Here is a 21067-nt window from a genome sequence, read left to right as displayed (position 1 = left end):
GCAGGGTGGCTGGCTGCACCCAGGGAGCCAGCAGCAGTTAGGGCCCTGCAGTGTCAACAATGTCTAGTAAAAGAAGCTGACACCCGTAGTACAGCCAAAATTGTCTGTGGGTATAAATCCAGCTTTTCAGCTCGTGGGAAGGGGTCTTGTTGAACAACTCAGAGGAATGCAAGATTTGAATGTGCAAAGGGACAGGATTTCACACTCTTTCCCCAACCAGCTGCCATTTATCAACCTATATTTCTGTGAGCTTGCTCGTATCAGCGGGGATGACACCCCAAACCATCCCATTCTGCTCTCCAACCTTCAGCTGTTCACCCCTGCCTGGCAAGTCTCCTGTCTTGTCATGAAAGCATTCCTGTTGCTGAGCATCAGACTGATGTGAAAATAACTGCAGTTTTTGCAGCACCAGCTTGCGTTGGATTTACTGATCTATGGAGAAATGCTGATGTGGAACCTCCCACTCCTTTCCTCCTACTGAGACAGACAGACAGACAGTAGGCTCAAGCAACAGTGAAAGTGAGGTCTTGTGGGAGAGCAATTTCAGCTCCACTTCTTTCTAATCAGTTGTATTTTTGTCTCTTACCATGCCCACACTGAGGCCTCTAGGTATCACCCTAAAGGACAGGGTAACAGCTGGATGGTGGCAGGGATGCGCAGCTCACACTGGTAACAAAGATAAAAGGAAAGAAAACATTTCATGGGAATGTTACGAAAACGAAGAAAAATCTGGTGTCAATTAACTCCAGCCAGAATAATGGGAACACAATACAGGAGACTCCTAGTTCTAGATTTATTTTCAGCCTGAAGAACAATAGTCCAGGGGATGGGAGGGTAAGATCCCTATACTGATGCCTTACCAGGGTTGTTTAATTGACTTATTGCACCTGGCATAGCATCCAAGTCAAGAGAAGGAGCATATAAAGATGGTCCTTTGCAGGTATCTTACTCCTCTGTGTTGCAGAACATTGCCAGGAAAATAGGATGAATTATGGGTATTAGACAGGATGCCTCCATGTTCTGAGCTTGGAGGCTTGCTGCCAGAAAAAGCCCCAGGGTAATTCATGTACTCCTTTTCCAGGTAGAGCTATCTCTTTCTAAGCCACTACAGGAATCAGACAGGTTTCCTGCTGCTGTTTATGTCCCATTGCTGGACATGCTGTCCTGGAAAATTTGTAACACACCCAAAGGAGTAATGACAGAGATTTTAATTGCATCAGCAAGCAGTACTATGGGGTCTGCCTCAGATCCTGCAACTTAAAGGGTGTGCCAGCCAGGACCGTGTGCTACCTGCAATTACCAGCCACCCCAGTTCCTGGGTTGACCTGAGGATCAGATATGCTCCTCCAGAAGGACTGTTCTACTGCTGCTGGGTCATCAGCAAGTGACAAGTGACCAAGAGGAAAAATACTTCTGCAGGAAGCTCTTCTGAGAATCTTTCATACCAGGCTGCCCCAACACATAACTGACAAGAAAGCAGCTCAAAAACCTGAACCAACAGGCAGATTTCCAGCAACATTGGCTCAAGGGCATTCAGGGTTGCTTATGGCCAAACAGGAGTCAAACACAGTGTGGGATTGCTCAATGACATGGGTCCTTTCAGCCCTGAAATTGTGGGAAGCCAGCTAATGAGACTGTGATGAACTGCAAGGCAGTGAGCATCATGAAACAACCTAAACACAGCCTACACTCCCCACTGGAGGAGTATGGCCACCCTGTCTCCTGAGCTGTGTCAGTTTCCAGGTAACCAAGACTGTGGCAAGCACATGGCTCTAGTTGTACTCGAGTGCTGAACAGTGACATATTGCCATTCTTCACACGTCTACCCCTGACCTTGGCAAGTGCACAAATAGGGACTGGCACTGCTCTTGCCACTCTCAGGCTCTGCCCAAACCCAGTGGAATCAAAAGCCTCCAAACACTAGGCCGGAGAAGAACACCAAGTCAGGAACACCTCTGTTTCACGAAGGAAGCCTTGCCAGGGCCACAATCATGTTGTCCTAGCCGGTGGGAAATCTCTAATCTACAGCCCACAAATACCCAGTTTCCTCTGGCTTCTATGCTGCAGGGATAAACCACCTAACTTGCACATAGGCAGCTGTAGTATGACAGTGGAGTGTATGTGGAGGAAAGAGAAACATGGATCTAAGTTGTTTCATCTTGCTTGAGACAGGTCAAGTATGGAAGCAATTCCTGCCATAAATTTTACCCACTTTCTGTTCAGCTTCTGTGGAAGTCAGGCTAGAGGTTCAGCAAGGGCAGAAAGGCTGGCACAGGACTTTGAAGTGACCTGATGGACAACCAATAAAAGGACAGGTTTCTCTCACCCACAACGTGTGAAGAGAGCATCTCAGTGCTCAGCAATATCCTATACAGACTGCTAGTTGCTGGAAACTGCTAGTTGCTGGAGCTGCACATCCAGCAGACTAAATCACAGGGCGGAACAACCCGGATCATCACAGGCAGCTGCCCTGTGATCTGGGAATGTTTCTGGCATCACATCTCCCTTGTCTCCATGCTGGAGGCTTACAGAGCTGACAGTGCTTTGCTGCAGTGGTGTACTGAAGCTACAAAGAGCAGTACAACTCTGAAAGCTGGTGGAGTCCTTAAGGGTTTTTAATTTCTCCCAGCAAGTTCACCATCTCCCAGGGAGTATAAGGAACACCAAAACAGCTTGTCTGCCAGGGGCACTTCCAATACATTATCCACACACAATTCCCAGGCAGAGTCCAACAACAGCAGCAGTTCCTTGATGTGCGTAGCCATGTCATTCTCCTGGGGTGCTTGGTGAGTTTTCTGGGGTCAGAGTCCATAGAGCAAATGAGGCAGCAGTAAGGAAGGCAAAGAAATGGATAATGATAGAGAGATGGCAAAGGGAAACTTGAAAACCCATGTTATGGTGGGGACAATGCCTTGAGCAAAGAGTGAGGAGAGGGAAGCTGTGCTGCAGAGGAGGGACTTCTACCCACACTGCTGCTGGAGGAAGAGTAAATGCTGGTTGGTTCACTAGGGCAGGCAGTAACAGGCTGCTGCTCCTCACCTTCTCCTCCTCCTCCTCCCTGCTCCAGCTGCTGCGGGACAGGGTGGCGCCAGAGCTGCCTGCCTTGGCAGAGGGGGACTCTCACATCAGGTTGGGCAAGTATCGAGCGAGTTCCTAGGATCATGATCCTTCCTTGGCTCTGGAGGCACTTTCCCATGCAAAAAAACCTCCTCTGTCCTGCCAGTCTCAACACCTTCCAAATTGCCCCAGTTCTATTACCATGTCATGTGTCAAACATTAACCATTTCCCAACCAGGATGATCTCTAGCTCCTCATGTCAAAGGCATCTACTCACCAATTAATAACTTTGGGCCCATTTGTTGTCTTCCTGAAGTGTCAGTCACTTGACCAACTCAACAATCTTCCACGATGAAATGGCTGGCTTGCTTGATGAGGGGAAAGCAGTGGACATATACCACGACTTCTGTAAGGCCTTTGGCCCTGCCTCCCACAAAATTCCCCTAGAGAAGATAATGGAAGTATAGGCTGGCTGAGGTAACAGTGAAGTGAACAGGAAACTGTCTGAACATCTGGGCCCAAGGAATGCTGATCAGTGACGTAAAGTCTAGCTGGAGGCTTGTAATTAGGGGTGTCTCCCAGGGGTCAATATTGTTGTATTTATTCTGTTTAGTATCTTCATTAATGAACCGTAAGATGAGGTAGAGTGTACCCTCAGCAAGTTTGCTGGTGACACAAAACTGCGAGGAGCAGCTGACACACCAGAGGGTTGTGGTCCCATCCAGAGTGACCTTGATAGGCTGGGAAAATGGGCTGGCAGGAACCTCAAAAAATTCGATGAGAAGTGCAAAGTCCTTCACCTGGGAAACAATAACCCCAGGGACCAGTAAATATTGGGAACCACCCAGCTGGAAAGCAGCATGACAGAAAAGGACCTGGGGTCCAGTGCTGGGTCCAGTTCTGGGCTCCCTAGTACAAGGGAGTCAGAGACATATTGGAGAGAGTCCAGAAAAGGGGCATGAAGATGACTAAAGGACTGAAGCCTTGCCTCGAGCGGGCAATGTTCAGCAAGTTGCAGCTGTCATCATCCAGCCATGGTTGCCACAGTAACTGCACTTATGGATGAAGGATAGGAGTTTTCTGGCCTAGTGGAACAACTGCCACCTGCCTGGGTGTTGTCTCTGTTGCACAGCAGGAAAGGGCAATGCAGTTTTCTGAGGATGAGAAAATAAATACCTTTACCCACACTACACCAAGTGGGGCTTCCCATCTGCTCCACCCTCCTGTGTGCTGCTACAGCTCTACACTTCACAGCCCTGTCCTCCCTGGCAACTGCACTGCTTCCCTAAACACTCAACCCAAGAAGAAAAGCTGCATTAGACAAGAAGAAATCAGCTGACTTAGGCAAGAACTATTGTTTTTTTCAGTTTAAACAGCAGCTGTTATCTGCAGCCCTACCAGACCTGTCCCAGAGGGAACTGAAGCCTGAACCCCATGAGGATCACAGACCCTTTATTGTCTGTGGCTGAATGGATGTCTGACAGGCTTGGATAGGGAGCTCATCACCCCCAGGGGTGCTGTCAGTCTAGTTTCCTAACAAGATCTGCTCGCATGCACATCCATTACATGCAGGAGCAATAGTAGCCACACAAAAGCAAAGCCTGGCAGACCCGATGGACCCCTACAGTGCTGCTCCATCCCTGTTCAGAGCAGGAGCAGCTGCACTGATGTATACAGGACAGAAGTCACCCCTGCCTAATGTCCTCACCTACATGATGAACCAAGGGAAGGACAGATAAACCCTTCTACTCCAAGTCCACGTCTGCTTCATAGTAAAGCCCTCATGAAGAGATGCACCAGATGAAAAGAAGCTAGGTGGTCACAAGAGATAGGGATCAGCCATGACCTCTGCTGAGCTCTGTTTTCAGCAGCAGTCACATGAAAAAAACCTACTCTGCAGGCTCACCATTTGGAATCCAAAGGACAAACTTCAAAATATCTTTGGAGAGGGCCCAAACACAGGCTGGAACACTCTGACCAGCTACTGGATTTCCTGTTTTGTTTCCAGTGTGCCAGACTGGGAGACTACAGCCTCCAGCATCCCATCTGCTGTCTGGGAGAACTGGAAAGAACAGAGCAGACAAGTGTTCACCCTCAAAGCACCCTAGAAAAAAGGGGGCATGGCTTGGGAATATTCTCACTGCGCACAGTCTCCTCTGTACATCCACATGTAACCAACTCAGCCTGGGAAATTTGCAGCCATACTGAGCATTTCCAGCTGTGGCCCCAAAGTCACAACAACAGCGCTTCAAATTCCAGCCTGATACAAGAACTGAAAGCTCTGAAGAATAAAACGGGGTCTGGGTATCTCTAGATTGGCAAGCCACGTTAGCAGGCACATCAGGTCTCAATCTTGCTCTACTTAATGATGCAAGTGCTGGTCAAGTACTCATTAAGGGACTACCAGTCCTCTGGTGGCCTAATTGGACACGGGACAGACAAAAGAGAGAAATGGGCATATACAAAGGGGACTGATTAAGATGACAGGCAATCTTCAGAAAGCTCTTTGGATGTTCTTTTCTTTCGGAAGGCTCTTTCCTAGGTTACTTTGGACAGAAAAAAAACAAAGAAGGCACTCAGCACCTGGAACTATGCTAGGGACAATAAGTTGCATCCAGTTCTCCCATGTGAGCTGACACGGCACTACCTCACACAGAGCAGTTATTGAACGCTAAATGCTGCTCTCTCCAGCAGGAGATGTGATGCTTGGTTGCCATCAACAGCAGTTAAAGGGGTCTGACAGACAAAGGGGAGGATTGGTTCCTGTATGGGGAATGGAGGCAAAGTACATTTGAGTCACTTCCAACTTACCCAATCCGTTTTCTCCCTCTGGGCTGGGAGTATGGACAAACCCAGGACATGGCAAGGTATAGTCTGGTTAAGGTCACCCCAGGGCTGCGGTGACAGCCACCTCCCTGTCACTTAAAGCATAGCACAGTCATGAAGGGTCACAGCAAAACCTTGCCTGGGCAGTTCTCAGCCCCCTGCAAACTCTGTGCTCATAACAGAGGTGGCACCTCACCCCTACCCCAGCAGGGCCACACAGATCATTGGGGTCCACCTGGCTAGCAGAGGGCAGCCTTCAGGTGCAGCACAAGAGGTCACTGCTCCCCAGCAATGAATCCCCCGTGCTCTGAAATGCAAAGGCAGCTGGCAAGGGTTGCATTGCTCGCTGCTCCAAGTGACCTGGCTGGACCCCGCAGCCTACGCCACAGCCCCGCCAGCCACCTCCACCCGGTGCTGAGGCACCAGTGGTCCAGCAAAGGGCAGCTCAAAGATACCAACAGACTACCCAGCTGTCTTCTCTACCCAGCAGCACCCCCTTGAGTGAGGAAAGGTCCTGCCATGTCCTCACCTGTGAGGGCTCAAAGATACCTGGGGCAGTTTCATCTTGATGGGACCGTGAGTGGAAAAAAAAGAGGTCATTTCCAGCCTATGCTCACACTTTATTATATACAGAGACACAGTGAGTGTAAGAACATCAACATGGGACATGGACAGTAAGGGATACCCAAAGGCACTCCCTTCTGTCCCCTTGGTGCAACCAGTCAGCATAATTTATACAAATAATACAATATTTGAACAATAAATAAGTTTGATAAATTAGATCAAGAAATAAAAAAAACGTAGAAAGACAAAGCAGCAAGGAATGATTTTGAGGACTGTGACACATTCACAGCAGTGACAATACCATCACCATCTCACCTGCACACTGGCAGCTGGAGCACAGACCCCCATCAGCACTTTTCTCTCACTGTACTATGACAAAATCCAGCTGAGAAGGGGCAACCAGGGAGAGTCATACAGTTCACTAGTGCTATGTTGTCATGGTCTAGGAGCCTCTGTCCTTCAAAAGCCCCTTCAGAAAAGGTGCTTGAAAACAAGGTACAACTGCAGACCCACTGTGTGCAGTCACAGCTTGTCTGTTTGGCACAGGAAAAAACCCTCAAACCGCTCTCTTCTGTTCTTCAGATGGACACTGGCACAGTTATTAACTGGGTCGGGGCAGGGGGGGAGTGGGGGGAACATCTCTAAGGAATAGGGCAGAAAAGAGATGAGGCAATGCTCTCTTACACTTGTGGGAGGCAGAGATGCTCTCATTCATGATTCCAGAGGTCTGGCACACTCCTTCCCACATGCCCTGGCTCTGAAAGACACCAGGTGGGTGACAATGCCAGGCAATCCCCTGGCAAGGAGGGGGTTACCACAAGGACTTCAGGGATGCTGCTCAGAAGTCAAGAGTTACAAGTCAAAGGACAGCAGTAAAAAGCTGCCAGTGGTTATCCAAGGGAAAAATAACACTAAAACAGCCAGTCCCAAACCTCTGGAGAGGCCACACAGATTTGACCCCCCTCCCAGCAGCATCAAGGCCTCCAGCTCTCTCCCAAAGATGCTGGCAGATGGCAGCGAGGTTGACAAGGACTCTGCCCATCATGGATAGCTCTCAGCGGAAAGGAGACAACTTGAAACCTGTTCCCTCCTGCCAATCCCCTTCCCATTTTGCCCCCAAAGAAGGATGTTGGCATGTGAAGAAACCGGGAATTGAGGGAATAGGGCAGTGAGAGAGAAATGGGAACAGATGGAGATCTGGGATGGGGAACCTGACCCCTCTGCCCTCACATGTACAAACTGTTACTCATCCAGGCCTGGTATCAAGTCTGCAATACTGTCCACATAGTAATTGGGCACCAGATCCTTGGCAGCGGCGCTGTCGCTGGCCATGTAGGCCTGCGCCTCTTCCAGGCGGGACACTCCTGTCAGGGTGAGAATGGTGGCAAGGCCGCAGTTCTTGCCGAAGAGGATGTCTGTCTCCAGACGGTCTCCCACCATGAGGGTGCGGGATGGGTCGACACCGAAACGCTCCACGATGCAATCAAACATGTACGTGTTGGGCTTCCCCACCACCAGCGCCTTGCGGCCCGAAGCCGTTTCCACTGCGGCTGTGAGGCTGCCAGTCCCTGCAGGGAGGGAAGGAGGAGGAACAGAAGTAGCCGCAGGAAGCTCAGCACCCCGGGTCCCGCCACAGGATAGGCAAGCGGGACGCTGGCAGCCCTGCTTCGGGAGCTGGCAGGGACGCGCCAGGGCATCCCTGCTCGATCTGCCGCTCAGGGAACCGCCTCGCCCTCACCTCGGACGGCGAACCCCACCCGAGGCCACCCCCGCCACCAGCCCCTTCCCCCCGGGGCGGCGCGGGACGGGGCGCGGGCTCACCGGGGGTGCGCTGGCCGTCGCTGAGCGGGTGCCAGGGGTCGGGGTCGGTGGCCACCAGCAGGCACTGCGGGTCGCGCAGGTAGCCGCAGGCCTGCGCCAGCTTGGCGAAGGTGAACTGGTCGTCGTAGCCCACCAGGACGGCGCGCACCGGCTCGCCGGGTGCGGGCTCGCCCTCGCCCGCCAGGCGCAGCCCGGCGTCGCGCACCTCGCCGCGCAGCCCCTCGCCGCCCAGCACAAAGACGCGCCCGGCCCCGCTCCCGTTCCCGTTCCCGCCGCCGCCGAGGAGGCGCTGGCGGAGGAAGAGCGCGGAGCAGAGCGCGGAGCTGAAGACGTGCTCGGCGCGCACGCCGCGGAAACCGAGACGGCTGAAACGCCGCTCCAGCTCGGCCACCGAGCGGCGGCTGTTATTGCTGACGAAAAGGGCGGCCTTGCCGCTGCGCCGCAGCCGCTCCAGCAGCTCGGGGGCGCCGGGCACGGCGCGCTCGCCCGCCCACAGGACGCCGTCGCAGTCGAAGAGCAGCCCCTGCGCCGGGCCCAGCACCTCCCGCAGCCCCGCGCCGCTCAGCCGCCGGCAGCTCGCCATGCTGCTGCCGCCGCCGCCGCCGCCGCCGCAGCCCGCCGGCCGCCCCGCCCCGCCCCGCCGCGCAGCCAATCACCGCCCCCCGCCGCGCCCCGCCTCGCCGCCCAACCAATCACCGCCCCCCGCCCCCGCAACGCCACCAATGGGAGGCCCTGACGCTCCCGGGGCGGGGCCGGGCCGAGGGCCGGCCCCCACAGTGACGGCGGCGGGGAGGGGGCGGGGACAGGCCCGGGCCGCTGCCCATTGGCTGGAGCCGCCGTGCCCGGCCCGCGCTCCCCGCCGTGCCCGCGCAGCCGCGGAGCGCCCCCTGCCGGCCGCGGGGCCTGTGGCAGCGCGGTCGCCATGACGGCCCGGCCCCGCGCCTCCGCCGGCCCTGGGCGCCCGCCGCGCTCCCGCCTCTTTCCCTCCCCGCGGCGGCCCCCGGGCCGCACCCTCCAGCACTTCAGACTGCCAAGTGTGCCCTGCTCACACCGGCCTGCGACTTTGACACCAGCTTCTCAAATATTGGCAAAATATCAACAGAAGCACTTAGGCTGGAAAAGCCTTCTGACATCATCGAATCCAGCCTAAGACCGAACCACGTCAACTAGAGCGTGGCAGCAAGGGCCACATCCAGTCTTTCCTTAAACACTTCCAGGGATGGTGACTCCAGCACCTCCCTGGGCAACCCATCCAATGTCTCATCACTTTCTGTGATGAAAAAGTTCCTCCTGCTGTCCCACCTAAACCTCCCCTGGTGGAGCTTGTGACTATGTCCTCTTGTTGCCTGGAAGAAGAGCCCCATCTCCACATGGATACGGCCTCCTTTCAGGGAGTTGTGGAGAGTGATCAAGCCTCCTTTTCTACAGGTCAAACAACCCCAACTACCTCAGCCTAATAGAACGTGCACTCCAAATATATGCATCTATGCATCTATATCTATATCTATATTTTTATATATCCATCTGTGTGTTCCTGGGGCAATGCATTTTAAGGCAAAATGGGGTTGCGATCATGGCTGAGCGTCTGCGAATGGCTCCATGGGGCCAAGCTGCCCATGCTGGCCCGAAAGCTGCAAGCAGTGTCTGGGCCTGCAGTGGGGAATCTGGGCAGGGAGCTGGTGGCTGGGTTCTGGCAGGGATGTGGTAGTGTGGGGAGGTGGAGACCAAGACAGGAGAGTGAGAGAAGGCAGGCAAAGCATGCCAGGTGGTGTGAGCCAAGGGAACAAGGTGGAGGACCGAGAGATGCTGTCCCTCAGGCCACCATGGCATTTCCACAGTGTCTGCTGGGTCCCAGAGAGGTGCCAGATCCCATCTCCCCAACCAGTGATTCCTCCATGCTTCTCACCCTGTTCAGTTCTCTGTGGGCTGTCCTTCTGGGGCCGATGTGGCCAGGGGGCTTCCTCCTGCAGGCAGTGGCTGCCCCTCCTCTGTGGTTCCACAGTCCACGGCAGCTGCTGTGTCAGCCTCACCCCCAGTGGAAGGCTTGGGGGATGGTGGGGCATCTCGGCTGTGGCGGGGCGCTGGCTGCGGAGGGAGCGGCGGCGGGATGGAGGGGGCTCGGCTGGGCGCTGTGCGTCGTGGCAGGGCTTTGGGGCTGGCTGCCTGGGCAGGAGCTGTGCTCCGGGGCTGCATCACAGGCGGTGGCGGCATTGCGGGTCGGGCCGGAGCTGGGCGTTTGCCTGAAAAGAAAGCTGAGGTGGGCTGGGCTCCTCTCCACTGGGGTCTCTCCACAGGGCGCAGGGGGCTGCTGTGCTAGCCATGGGTCAGGCAGGGGTCTGCAGACAGGTGGTGGGACAAATTGCCCCTTGCCCAGCTCCTGTCCTGAAGACAAAAACACACGCCAGCTTTTCTGGGGGCTTTTCTCTCTTCCCTTCATAAAGGGCCACGAGCTTTGACACCTCTTTACTGGAGGTATTCAACCCAACGCTGGAGGACATACTTCATCCATCCCACGGCCCCATCTTGGCTGGATCCTGGCCATGCTGACCTGGCCAGAGGCCTTTCCCCTCATTTGGTGACAAGGACATCCCCAGTGCCCACTTGTGAGGGGAACAGCAGGAGGATGAATAAACTACAGGAGGTGTAGGCATTGGGGGGTGTAATTTCCCAAGCAGCTGGGGCGCCCTAACCTTTGCGAGTGCTGTTGTCAGTCATCACTGGAACTGGTGGCCCTGCAGCTTCAGGAGATGGCCTGGGCAGTCCTGGGGATGCTGGCTGGGACCTGGTCTCGGGGTCCCTGGAGGTGCTGTGCAGAGAACAAGGCAAGTCAGACTTTGGTTGGGCATGGTGGTCCTGGCTGTGAGGCACCTTGCAGCCACCTGTGAGGGTATGGCCCTGGTGTGGGATGGGATGGAGGGAGGACATGGGGAGAGCTGGGACAGCCAGAGCCTCTAGCTTCCATCAGACTTACGCCTCTCCGTCCAAAAGGGTGGGGGTGCTGGCTGGATGGGTCGCAGGAGTTGACTCTTCTACGGGGGCAGCCTTGCAAAGTCCGATGTTTGTGGGTGGCATGAACATGCCCGAGACATTGAAATCTACCTCTGGGTGAAGAGAAAGGAAGACATCCTGTGAGGAAGCACTTGCCACCCAGAGCAATGACCCCACAGCAGGGAGCCAGAGCAGCCTCCTGCTTCTCTCCTCCTGGAGATGGAGAAATGTTCCTTTCCCTTCCTCTTTCTGTCACTCTCTGCTGTGGCCACCAAGTGACGCCCTGGCCCTACCTCCGGGGAAGACAGTGTCCACGTTCTGGATGAGGGCTTCCACCACAGCCTGGATGGAGGAGACCGAGGCCAAGTCCAGTTGCATGGGGTCTCTGAGAGACAGGGGTAGCATCAGAAAAAGGGGTTGGGGGTATTAACCCCAAATGGGTTTTTTTGTTCATTCCACAGGGGTCAGGGTCTGAAGGGAAGGTAGCCCAGCCAAGGGCTAGGGCAACTTGGGTGATGGGCCTTTTTCCCTGTCCTGGGAACCCTGGTTTGGTCAAGGAGGCCAGTGGTGTTGAAAGCCACCCGTGTCACAAGTGCTTTGGGTCTCAGCCCCCTCCTCTACTACTTTGCAGAGTGGCTAAGAGGACATGTGCTTGATGAGGGGACATGCAACCTGGGGAGCATGGGAACAAGGGACAGGACTTGAGGATGGAAGAGGTGTAAGTGCTTTAGACCAGCCTGAAGGCTGCTGGATCAGCCTTTGCCATGGCATTTGCCTTCAGGGCACCAGCTGGGGCTAGGGAGCCCTTACCCTGTGCTCTGCTGAGACCACAACAGATTTGGGCCCAGCACAATGGCAATGTTGCTGGGAGTCATTTTATTCACCTCCTGGTGTTCAGCCAGCTTGGCTAAAAACTTGATCAGATACCTGTGGGGTGAAAGGAGGGCAGGGGTTTAGTAGGCAGGGATTTGGGGAGGAAATGGCTACCCCTGGTGATTGCTTGGGGCTGAAGAAGGCCTGTTCTGACAAAACACCTGAGATTGTTGTAGCTGTCCTGGGGCAGGCGGCTGCAGGTGTCTCGCAGGCTCTGCACACGGCTGTCAATGTCCTTTAAGCTGTAAGAAGGAAGAAGGAGCAGAGAGCTCGGCCTGTTCCCTGTGGCAGAGAGGGACACAGTGGACAAGGAGGAAGGCCAGTGTTGGCTGCCCCGAGCAGGACATAGCCCTGGAGATGGAGATGTCCTGCTTTACTGGGCAGTGACGGCAGGCATCCACAGCGGCTCTGTGTCCGTATCTCCCCAAATGAGATGGAGCACCCCTGCTCCAAGTGCCAGGAAGGATGGAATGGGTCGACTGGGGGCTTTTTGAGACCTGCCAGGGATTTCCACCCCAGTGCCTGGACCCACCTGGCCACTTTGACCCATTCATCATAGAGTTCGAATGTCATCAAAGGCTGGGGCAGCTCCCGCAGGTAGGACTTCAGTGCACCTGGGAGGAGAGGGGCAGCAGTGGAGCTGATGGCATCTGAGGGATGGCAGGGACTGCCCAGTCATGTCCCCCCACCTGCCTTGCTGGCACTCACCAGCCACAGCATGGGGGTCTGAGTAAAACTCCTCCAGGGCATTGGAGCCGCTGGCCAAGCTGCTCTTCAGCTTCCTCAGCACTGAGGCGCCCGCTGCCAGCCGGAAGAGTCCCTGGGGAATGGGATGAAGTAGGAAGGGATGCATTTTGAGTTTGAGAGGAGTGCATCTGGGGGGAGAAAGGTGATGAGGGGGTCTGGAGCACTCCCTACCTCCTCCTTCATGCCGGAAGCCAACAGCATCATGACACAGGCCTCGATGGGGAGTGCAATCTCCCGGCCCAAGCTCTTGAGGTGTGTCTCTAGGGACACACCATAGTACCCTGCCACTGGGGTGTCTGTCATGAAGGAAGGTTCTGGAAGAGGAAGGAAAATGTCAAGAGGGATGGTGGACAGTGGCACCATCCAGCATTTGGCCATGGCAACATCCTTGTCCAAGGCGAACTTGGCTGGCTACAGGCAGACGCAGGACAGGCAGCATCCTCAGCCCATGTCAAGCTGCGGTCCCCAACCTACCAGCCCGACATGGTAGGCAGCAGCAGGTGTAGGGAGGGAAAATGAGCCTTTTCCAGCTTTGCTGGCCACACTTGTATCCCCCGGGCACAGCTGCAGCCCTTGCCAGGCTGCATGGAGAGCCAGAGGGTACCTGTCTGTCTGTGGCTTTCCCTCAGCTCTGCTAGAGCTGAGTCCAGAGATTCCAGTGACTGCCGGTGGTACTGGGCTTGGATTTCCAATAGCTGCCAGACAGAGGACAGGCAAACAGCATTCAGTTGGCACCAGCTCCTCTCAGAGAGGTGCCCATTCCCAGGACATTGCACTCACATGAAGACAGGGCAAAGAGGGAGCTGCAAGGGGAGCCCACCTGGGGTCCATGGGACTATGTCTGTAGTAAGGGGTAGAGGGCAGATTGGAAAGGGGTATCTTCAGGACAAGCTGCTTGTTTGCACTTGGTGCTAGTGGTGGCATTAACCTGCAGTGCCTGGAGCAAGGCCAGCTATAGGCATCTGCTGATGCTGTGATCTGTCCCCTGCCCTGCCTGGGGGCACTTAGTGTGCATGGGGGCAAGGCTGGGCTCAGACATGCTGCAGTCGACATTCACACATGGGAGAAATGAGACAGAGGACTTACTTTGATGAAGTAGCTGGCGTAGATTTCCTCTTTGGTGGAGAAGTGGTAGAGGTCAGCCATGTACTCGTCCTGGGAAGGGAGACACAAAGAAGAGCAATCTTCCATCCCTCCCTGGCACCCAAGGAAGAGGAGAGGCCTTCATGAAGCCCTTTCATCTGGTCTGTGAGTGGTCTAGACAGGGTCTCTGGGGGGGAGTGGGGCTTTCTCCTTGCTTCCATTAGCTATGTTTGGGTAGTGGCAGCAACCTGCCCCATGATCAAAGTCCTGGCACAAGTGGCTCAGGAACAAGAGGTCTCTGCACCTTCAGCTCCAGTGAGCTCACGAGCTCTGCCAGTCGAGGTGCTGGGCTTTTCAGAGACACAGGGCAGAAGTGGAGAAAGCTGATGGGAAACCCCCTGCCACCCATGACAGATCTTAGCTCAGCTGTTTTCCAGCTTGAGGGGACCTCATATGCTCCCTGATTTAGCCCCTGGACCCTCCTCTCTGCAGCAGCTTGCACTTTTAATTCCTTTACTCTTTTTCTTCCCTGGACTTGGGCCATCTCCCTATTTCTGCTTGAGGGGCCCATTTGCTTTCAGAGGGCAGGACATGCTGGCTGGCTGCAGTCCATCTCAGCGTGGGGTCACCTTGGACAAGACTGGTGGAGGGGAGCAGGTCTGCAGCCCTGGAGTTGATCCATAGGGGAGACCAAGTGACCATCTCACCTTGCACTGCTCCATCTTCCTCTTCACCTCTTCCTCTTCTTCCTTCAATATCTCCAGTTTGTTGGCAGCAGAAGATGCCCCTGGGCCAGCACCAGCTCCAGTGCTGTTACTGGAACTCTTGGCAGCTTGGTTCAGCCTTTGGGATGGGAAAGAAGAGGTGCATTTATGGTCTCAGTGTCAGGAATGTTGGGTAGAACAGGTGTGCAGACTTCCAGAGAAATGTAGCATGGCAAGGGTTGGAACGAGGTGATCTCAGCGTCCCAAGCAGCACTAGGGCACTTGCTGCCTTTAGCAGCAGAGCTGCCCTTCTCTCTGGTGCTATGGAATCAGCATCTGAGCCCAGAGCAGGATGCACCTACAGAGAGGAGCAGGCTGGGTGCTCCTGAAGAGCTGTTGAAAATTGACTCTCCAGGGCTATTATCCTCCTCTCTCCCCCAACCTGTTTGGGGGCTGTGCTCTGTATGTCCTAGGCCTCCAGGGCTCCAGCGTGCCCCATACCTGCTCTTGATTGTGTTCCAGTCAGAAATCAACTTCTGGAGGGTCTTCTTGTGCTTCAGGATGGTGGGGAGCTCCTCCTGGGGGGGAGAGGGCCAGAGTGAGTGGGGGAGGCCTGGGCACACAGGAAGGAGTGATGAAATTGGAAAGTGGAGGCAGTAGAGCAGCCAGGACTACCTCACTGATCTTGTTGAGTGGATGCAGGACGTAGTGCTCCAGGGCAATCTCAAACTCAGCCATGATTTTGGCCAGTGAGCTCTGTATGCAGCAACCCATCTCCAGGGCTTTCCTGCATGGGACGGAGATGAAATGACTGCAGGCTGGAGCCATGCTCCTCTCTGACCCAACATCCCCACTGTACCTGTACCCACGTGGGACCCTGAGCCAGCTCCTGGCCCTACTCTGCAATTGGAGGCTGAAGATGCTGGCTGTCCCTTCTCCCAGTGCAACACCAGTGTTTGCTCTGGGGACGTGGTTTGAGCCATGGCAGCCCCTCAGCCAAGACAGGGTCACTACCAGGATCTGGCATCTTTTGGGGTCACCCTGGCACTTTCTTCTGTCAGTACTTACCCAAGGCTTGACTCTGTGTCCAGTTCCTTGAAGCTCTCAGCCATCGCTGTGGACAGAGCCATCAACGGCAGCTTCTTCTGCACAGAGGCAAGGATTTGGGAGAGAAGTGGTGACACCACTGTGCCTGGCCACACTGTGGTGCTCCTCACCACAGGGCACCATAGGTGCCAGAGTTCATGGGGGTTTGGGAAGGAACATAGACAGCAAGGGCTTTGGAGGGTTATTCAATGCAAAGACACTGTCTCTCAGGAGTGTCCCAAATTAGTGATGGTTGAGAGGGTTGCCCTGCTCTGCTCATCCCAGGCACATGCTGGAGGCCACTGCTGACAATGGGACCTGGGCTTGGCATAGCTTTGGGCCACCCTTCAGCAAAGCTGGCAAAGCAGGGGGCTGGCATCCCTGTTGCTGGCAAGGGACAGAGCTGGGGTGAGCACAGGCTGCAGTGGGGAGATTTTTCTCACCACTCGTTTGTCCATCTCGGAGCCACACTGTCCCTGCAGGCAGGCTTGGAGCCTCTTGGACACACTGTGAGCTGCTCGCTTGGCTGGCTCAATCCTCTGCTCAATCTGGGGGCAGAAAAATGGGACTGGGGAAGCCATTTTGTCAACCATGGGCACCTCGAGGCCATTTCCCCACTACCCAGCTCTGGGTGAGGATGGCCTGCTGTGTTGGGTTTGCATGGGCTGGTTTTTGGTAGCAGGGAGGGCCACAGATGTGGCTTCTGTGAGAAGCTGCCAGAAGCTTCCATCATGTCTGGCAGAGCCAATCCCTGATGGCTCTGAAGATGGACATGCTGCCGGCCAAGCCTGGGCCTATTAGAGATAGTGGTAATGCCTCTGTGAAAACATGTTTAAGAAGAAAATCAAAACAAAGTGGGGACACTGGTTTTTCCTAGCCAGAGAAGAGAAGGATGTGAGAACATGTGAGGGAAACAACATGGAGACACCAAGGTCAGTGGAGAAGGAGGGGAGGAGGTGCTCCAGGCACTGGAGCTGAGATTCCTCTGCAGGCTGTGGTGAGACCATGGTGAAGCAGCTGTGCCCTTGCAGCCCACGGGAATCCACGCGGGGACAGAGATCTACCCACAGCCAGTGGGGATCCATGTGGGGACAGAGATCCACCCACAGCCAGTGGGGATCCACGCGGGGACAGAGATCCACCCACAGCCAGTGGGGATCTACGGGGGATGCAGAGATCCACCCACAGCCAGTGGGGATCCACAGGGGATCCATCTGCAGCCCATGGGGGAGGTGCCCATCCCGGAGTGGGTGGATGCCTGGAGGAGGCTGTGATCCAGTGGGAGACCCGGTGGAGAGAGGGCCCCTGCTTCCAGGCTGGAGCAGCTGGTCCTTGGAGAACTGTACCCCATGGAAGAGTGACCCATGCTGCAGCAGTTTTGGGAGGACTGCTGCTCATGAGATTTGGAGCCAGGCTGGAGAAGTTCACAGAGAACTCATGTCTCCTGTGGGAGGGACCCCACAGTGCAGCAGAGCAGCAGAAGGACTCCTCTCCCTCAGCAGCGGAAGAAGATCTCGGGTGATGAACTGACAAAAACCTCCACACCCTGTCCCCTGCACTGTCAGTGGGAAGGAGGGAAGAGTTGGGGGAGAAAAGGTGTTTTTAAGGGCTTATTTTACTTCTCATTGTCCTCCTCTGATTTTGTTAGCAGTAAATTCACTTTGTACCTCTAGGTTGAGCCCTTGGAGTGTTTTCATCTGGTCCTTAACTCATGAAGCCTTCATTAAGTTTTTCTCTCCTCTGCCCAGCTATGGCAGGGGGGGGATGAGTGACCAACTTTTGTGGCTACATGGCATTTGGCCAGTGTCAAACCATGACACCTGCCCAGGGTCCTGCCACAGCCCAGGGCATCTGGTCCAGTGAAAAGGGAGCACAACTCCTGGTCAGGATTCATCCCTCTGTGAGCAGCTGGGAAAGCCCTTCCTGGTAGCAGAGGTCTGCCAATCCCTTAACACCATGGTCCTGAAATCACCCTCTGGCACACAGGCAGATCCCAGTCCCATGACTTGGACGTGCTGGCAGGGCAAATGGCAGCCAGGAGTGGGGCAGCTTCCCACGCCCAGGCACAAGCAGACGCATGCCTGCTGGCCCAGCCCACACCTCACCTGCAGCAAATCTTCTGACAGGAGCTCAGTTGCTTCTTGGGCTCTGCAGAGGAAGGAGAAGGAACCATAAGTGAATGAGGATGACCTCCACCCAGCTTCTTTGGGAAGGCAGGTCCTTATGCATCCTGCCTGCCTCTCTTTGAGCTCCTGGGAGCAGGAGACACAGGCTATAGCCTGGACCAGCAGATACAAGGCTATGGGTAGAACGAGCCTGGGGGGACAAGAAGAGCAGGAGCAGGACAAGGGAGCCAACTTTCCTGGCTGGTGGACACCCTGTCAGACAGGGTTTCCAGTTCAGTGTACCTCAGTCAAAAAGTCCAGACGTGACCTGTGTTTTTGGAATCAGAGTGCTTAGCAGGGCAACAACAGGAGCAGGATGTTTACCGTCTCTGACTGCCCCATCTCTCCCCTGAAGGTGAATCCAGGGCAGTGATGCTGCAGTCTGGCACACGTCTTTGCAGGCCAGGGTAATCAGTAGCTGTGGGGCCATTGGTACGGGAGCAAGGGTGTCCTTGTAGTCCAGCTGGGGTCCAAGACCAACACCAGCCCCTCCAGAAATGCCTACATAAACCCAGCTTTTTGTGGTTCTGCTCAAAACCAAATTCAAAACCCACCAGCCACCATGACCCTAAAACCTCCCTGATGCCTCCTATAGAGGAAGCCTTGCTTTGCAGCCTGCTATCATTGCTATGTCCCAGGAGCCCCATTTGATTTCCTTGTCCTGCTGCTTTTTCCCCAGTTCAAATTTCTCTATTTTCACTGCCTGCCAAAGCCATTGTGGGACAAGGATGTGGAGCTGCAGGACACATGGGTGGTTTGGTTGAAGGCAAGCAAGATCACGTGAGGTCATGGTCCACAGAGGAGAGGCTCTGCAGCAGGTGAAGAGCTTGCTCTTGGACTTCACAAGGTGCTTGAGGCTTGCCTGCCTGACATTAAGCAAAAGGGAGGTGCATCTGTCATGGAGATGAGAAATCTTGAGGGAAGAGGGATGGGAAGGGGCATCATGCTCCCTTCCAGGGAATGCAAGGAGAGCAAGAGGCCACCAGCATAAAGGAGTTGCTTCCTTGTGGTTGATTTGCTGGGCTGGCTGAAGGACCTCAGTGGTTCAGGGGACAGGCTTGGTCCCACTTAGCCACTCAGTGCTGGGAACCTGCAAAAGTGGCAGTAGGAAAGGGAGTGAGGGGGCTGGGCAGGGAGGGCCCAGCCCTGTAATTTCAGTTCTGGGTTTTGCAAGGGGATAACTTTGGAAAGCCAAAGAGAAAAAGCAGGAAATGGCAGAGGTAGAACTGGGACAGAGGGTTTTGTGTGAAGCTGTAAGTCCTCCATGGGTCCATCCAAGGACCCCTGGTTCTCTCCTCAAAGGGCATTCTGGGCTGCTCACGCTGCTGGGCTGGCTAGAGCCATGCAGGGCATTTGGTTCCTGTGGGGCACCCCAGACTCAGCAGGGAGGGCAGGTCCCAGCCTGATCACCCTTCTGGTCATTGCACAGCCAGGGGCATGTGGCTGGAAGATCCCTCCCCATTGCCCCACTGCCCCACATCCTGACAAAGCCAAGCTTGGGAAAGTCCTGTTTCCTGGTGAATGCAGGAATGTGGGCCCTGGGAGGTATCTGGGCTTGAGGTCATCATTTACTGCTGAGCAGCACCAATGCAGCCTTCACAAAGCCCCAGCTTATGCTGAAGATGCTCTAAACCCTAAAGTTCCCCCCCTTTCCCCTTTTCCCAGGCCACCAGCACTGGGAGGTGAGTCCAGCCCCAGCACAAAGCCCCCAGGACCCACATCCCGCTCCCTCCGGTACAGGTAGTGGAGAAGCCCTTACCTAATGGTGATGTTGGGATGGGACAGCTGCTGGCGCATTCGATTAAACTGTCTTTTCATCATCTTGAGAGTCAGGAGGAGATCACAAAAGCTGCTCTGCTTGGCTGTACCCGCTCAGCTCCCTTCGGTAATGCTTGGCATCGGATGCCTTCAGCCCCTCTTCTCTCTGGAGCCACTTTGCTTTTCCCGGAGGACCTCTCCCTCCTTACTCCTCTTCCTCCCTCCCTTGTTCCCTCTTTTTCAGTTTCCCCAGCTGGTCCCCTCCCTAGTCCCTCCCTAGGGATGCCCTGCCTGCTTTCTTTTCCCCTCCCTTGAGCTCCGTTCCCTCGCTCCCTCTCCTTTTCTGAGCTTCCTTCCTCCTCCGTCCGCCCCTCTGCCGCAGATCAGGTAAGAACAGTTCTGAGCTCCTGCTCCGTTCTGTGTTCCTGTCACCAGCCCGCAAGTAAAAATAACTTCAGCCCAGCCTTAAAGGGGAAATTTTATTACAGCATACACATAACAAGGCAGGACAGGCACATGCCGCTGCCGAGCCCGAGTGAAGGGCCCACGCTCTTTCTGGCCCTGTCTCAGCCGGGGTGGTTCCCCTTCCTCCCCGTGCCCACCTCCAGCTGTGCCGCGGGGCAGCCCGTGCCGGTGCCAGCTGGCTGTGCAGTTCATACGGGGCACCCGATGTACACCCTGCCCTACCTGGTCACCCAACTCTGCCAGCACTCCTCAGGCACCTCTCCATGCTCACGGGTGCAGCTCCACCCTCTTCCCCTGCGGCATGCCGCCTTGTTGTGACAAAAGCAGCAAAGCACAGGCAGCAAAGCCGCCCCTGCAGCCCTCACGCTGCTCTCCCTCCGGGCCGTCGCTGAGGCTCTCCGGAGCCACCGCAAAGCTGCGGCCAACGGCTGCTGCTGCCTTGTGCCGTCGGGAGTCCCTCCCCCCGCCAGAAGAGCTCCTCGAGCAGGGCCAGCAGCACCCTCAGTTGCACGGGGACCGCAAACTCCCGGTTCTCAGGTTCAGCTGTTCAGAGCTGCACCAGAGCTCATATCCTTTTTTTTTTTTCTCTTTTTGTCGAAAAACATCCACTTCACACCACCACGACTTTTGGGGTTGACTCTATGAGATGTGCATCTCACCTTATTTCTGGCTACCTGCAGATAGGACTTTTCACCCGCACTGAGAGGGCAGAGGTTGCTGTTGGCAGGGTTACGTGGCTAGCAAAGGAAGCAGCAAACCAAGCCAAAATGAGAAGCGGTCAGCTCGTGGGCAGAAGAGGCAAGCGGCAAAGGAAAACAAGGCAGAAGGGCCACTCCATCTGTGCCCTGAAGCCAGAGGAGCAAAAATTTGAGGGCTGCTAGGTTGTGCTTCTTTCTTGGCAAGGGTCAGGTCTCCAGTTATTGTATAGCA

The 21067-nt window shown here is 55.1% G+C and overlaps 3 protein-coding genes across 4 annotated transcripts in view; 1 reads left to right on the top strand and 2 right to left on the bottom strand.

Moving 5' to 3' along the window:
* LOC137474548 (arf-GAP with dual PH domain-containing protein 1-like) overlaps window positions 1-21067 on the top strand; it is a 177282-nt gene that overhangs the window by 30011 nt on the left and 126204 nt on the right. The gene's annotated exons all lie outside the window — the stretch shown is intronic.
* On the bottom strand, window positions 7548-8895 carry PDXP (pyridoxal phosphatase). The gene is made up of 2 exons (XM_068191202.1): window positions 8269-8895; window positions 7548-8015 (listed from the first exon to the last, which is right to left on the bottom strand). Exons 1-2 carry the CDS (start codon window positions 8849-8851, stop codon window positions 7690-7692), a joined length of 909 nt encoding a protein of 302 aa, XP_068047303.1. The 5' UTR covers window positions 8852-8895; the 3' UTR covers window positions 7548-7689.
* SH3BP1 (SH3 domain binding protein 1) lies at window positions 9780-20137 on the bottom strand. 2 transcript variants are annotated; one of them, XM_068191200.1, is made up of 18 exons: window positions 19674-20135; window positions 17855-17897; window positions 16193-16297; window positions 15732-15808; window positions 15339-15450; window positions 15165-15241; window positions 14667-14802; window positions 13963-14031; window positions 13481-13571; window positions 13048-13190; window positions 12838-12949; window positions 12662-12743; window positions 12291-12371; window positions 12067-12183; window positions 11550-11641; window positions 11240-11369; window positions 10959-11074; window positions 9780-10508 (listed from the first exon to the last, which is right to left on the bottom strand). In XM_068191200.1, exons 1-18 carry the CDS (start codon window positions 19733-19735, stop codon window positions 10180-10182), a joined length of 1974 nt encoding a protein of 657 aa, XP_068047301.1. In that variant the 5' UTR covers window positions 19736-20135; the 3' UTR covers window positions 9780-10179. The 2 variants fall into 2 exon arrangements, with proteins under 2 accessions (XP_068047301.1, XP_068047302.1); XM_068191201.1 differs by lacking the exon at window positions 17855-17897 and having other exon boundaries at window positions 19674-20137.

The sequence above is a fragment of the Anomalospiza imberbis genome, chromosome 5, assembly GCF_031753505.1.
Source record: "Anomalospiza imberbis isolate Cuckoo-Finch-1a 21T00152 chromosome 5, ASM3175350v1, whole genome shotgun sequence".
Lineage (NCBI taxonomy): Eukaryota > Metazoa > Chordata > Aves > Passeriformes > Viduidae > Anomalospiza > Anomalospiza imberbis.
This window is presented reverse-complemented; position numbering and strand designations above follow the sequence as displayed.

What these genes read in the sequence shown, in the direction of transcription:
- SH3BP1 (XM_068191200.1), bottom strand. Translation starts at nt 19,735, where the DNA reads ATGATGAAAAGACAGTTTAATCGAATGCGCCAGCAGCTGTCCCATCCC. An exon ending in GACACAGAGTCAAGCCTTGG is followed by an intron (nt 15,451 to 15,731) that starts GTAAGTACTGAC and finishes CGTCCCATGCAG; the next exon opens with GAAAGCCCTGGAGATGGGTT. An exon ending in GGAAAGCCACAGACAGACAG is followed by an intron (nt 13,191 to 13,480) that starts GTACCCTCTGGC and finishes TTCCTCTTCCAG; the next exon opens with AACCTTCCTTCATGACAGAC.
- PDXP (XM_068191202.1), bottom strand. Translation starts at nt 8,851, where the DNA reads ATGGCGAGCTGCCGGCGGCTGAGCGGCGCGGGGCTGCGGGAGGTGCTG. An exon ending in CGACGGCCAGCGCACCCCCG is followed by an intron (nt 8,016 to 8,268) that starts GTGAGCCCGCGC and finishes CCCTCCCTGCAG; the next exon opens with GGACTGGCAGCCTCACAGCC.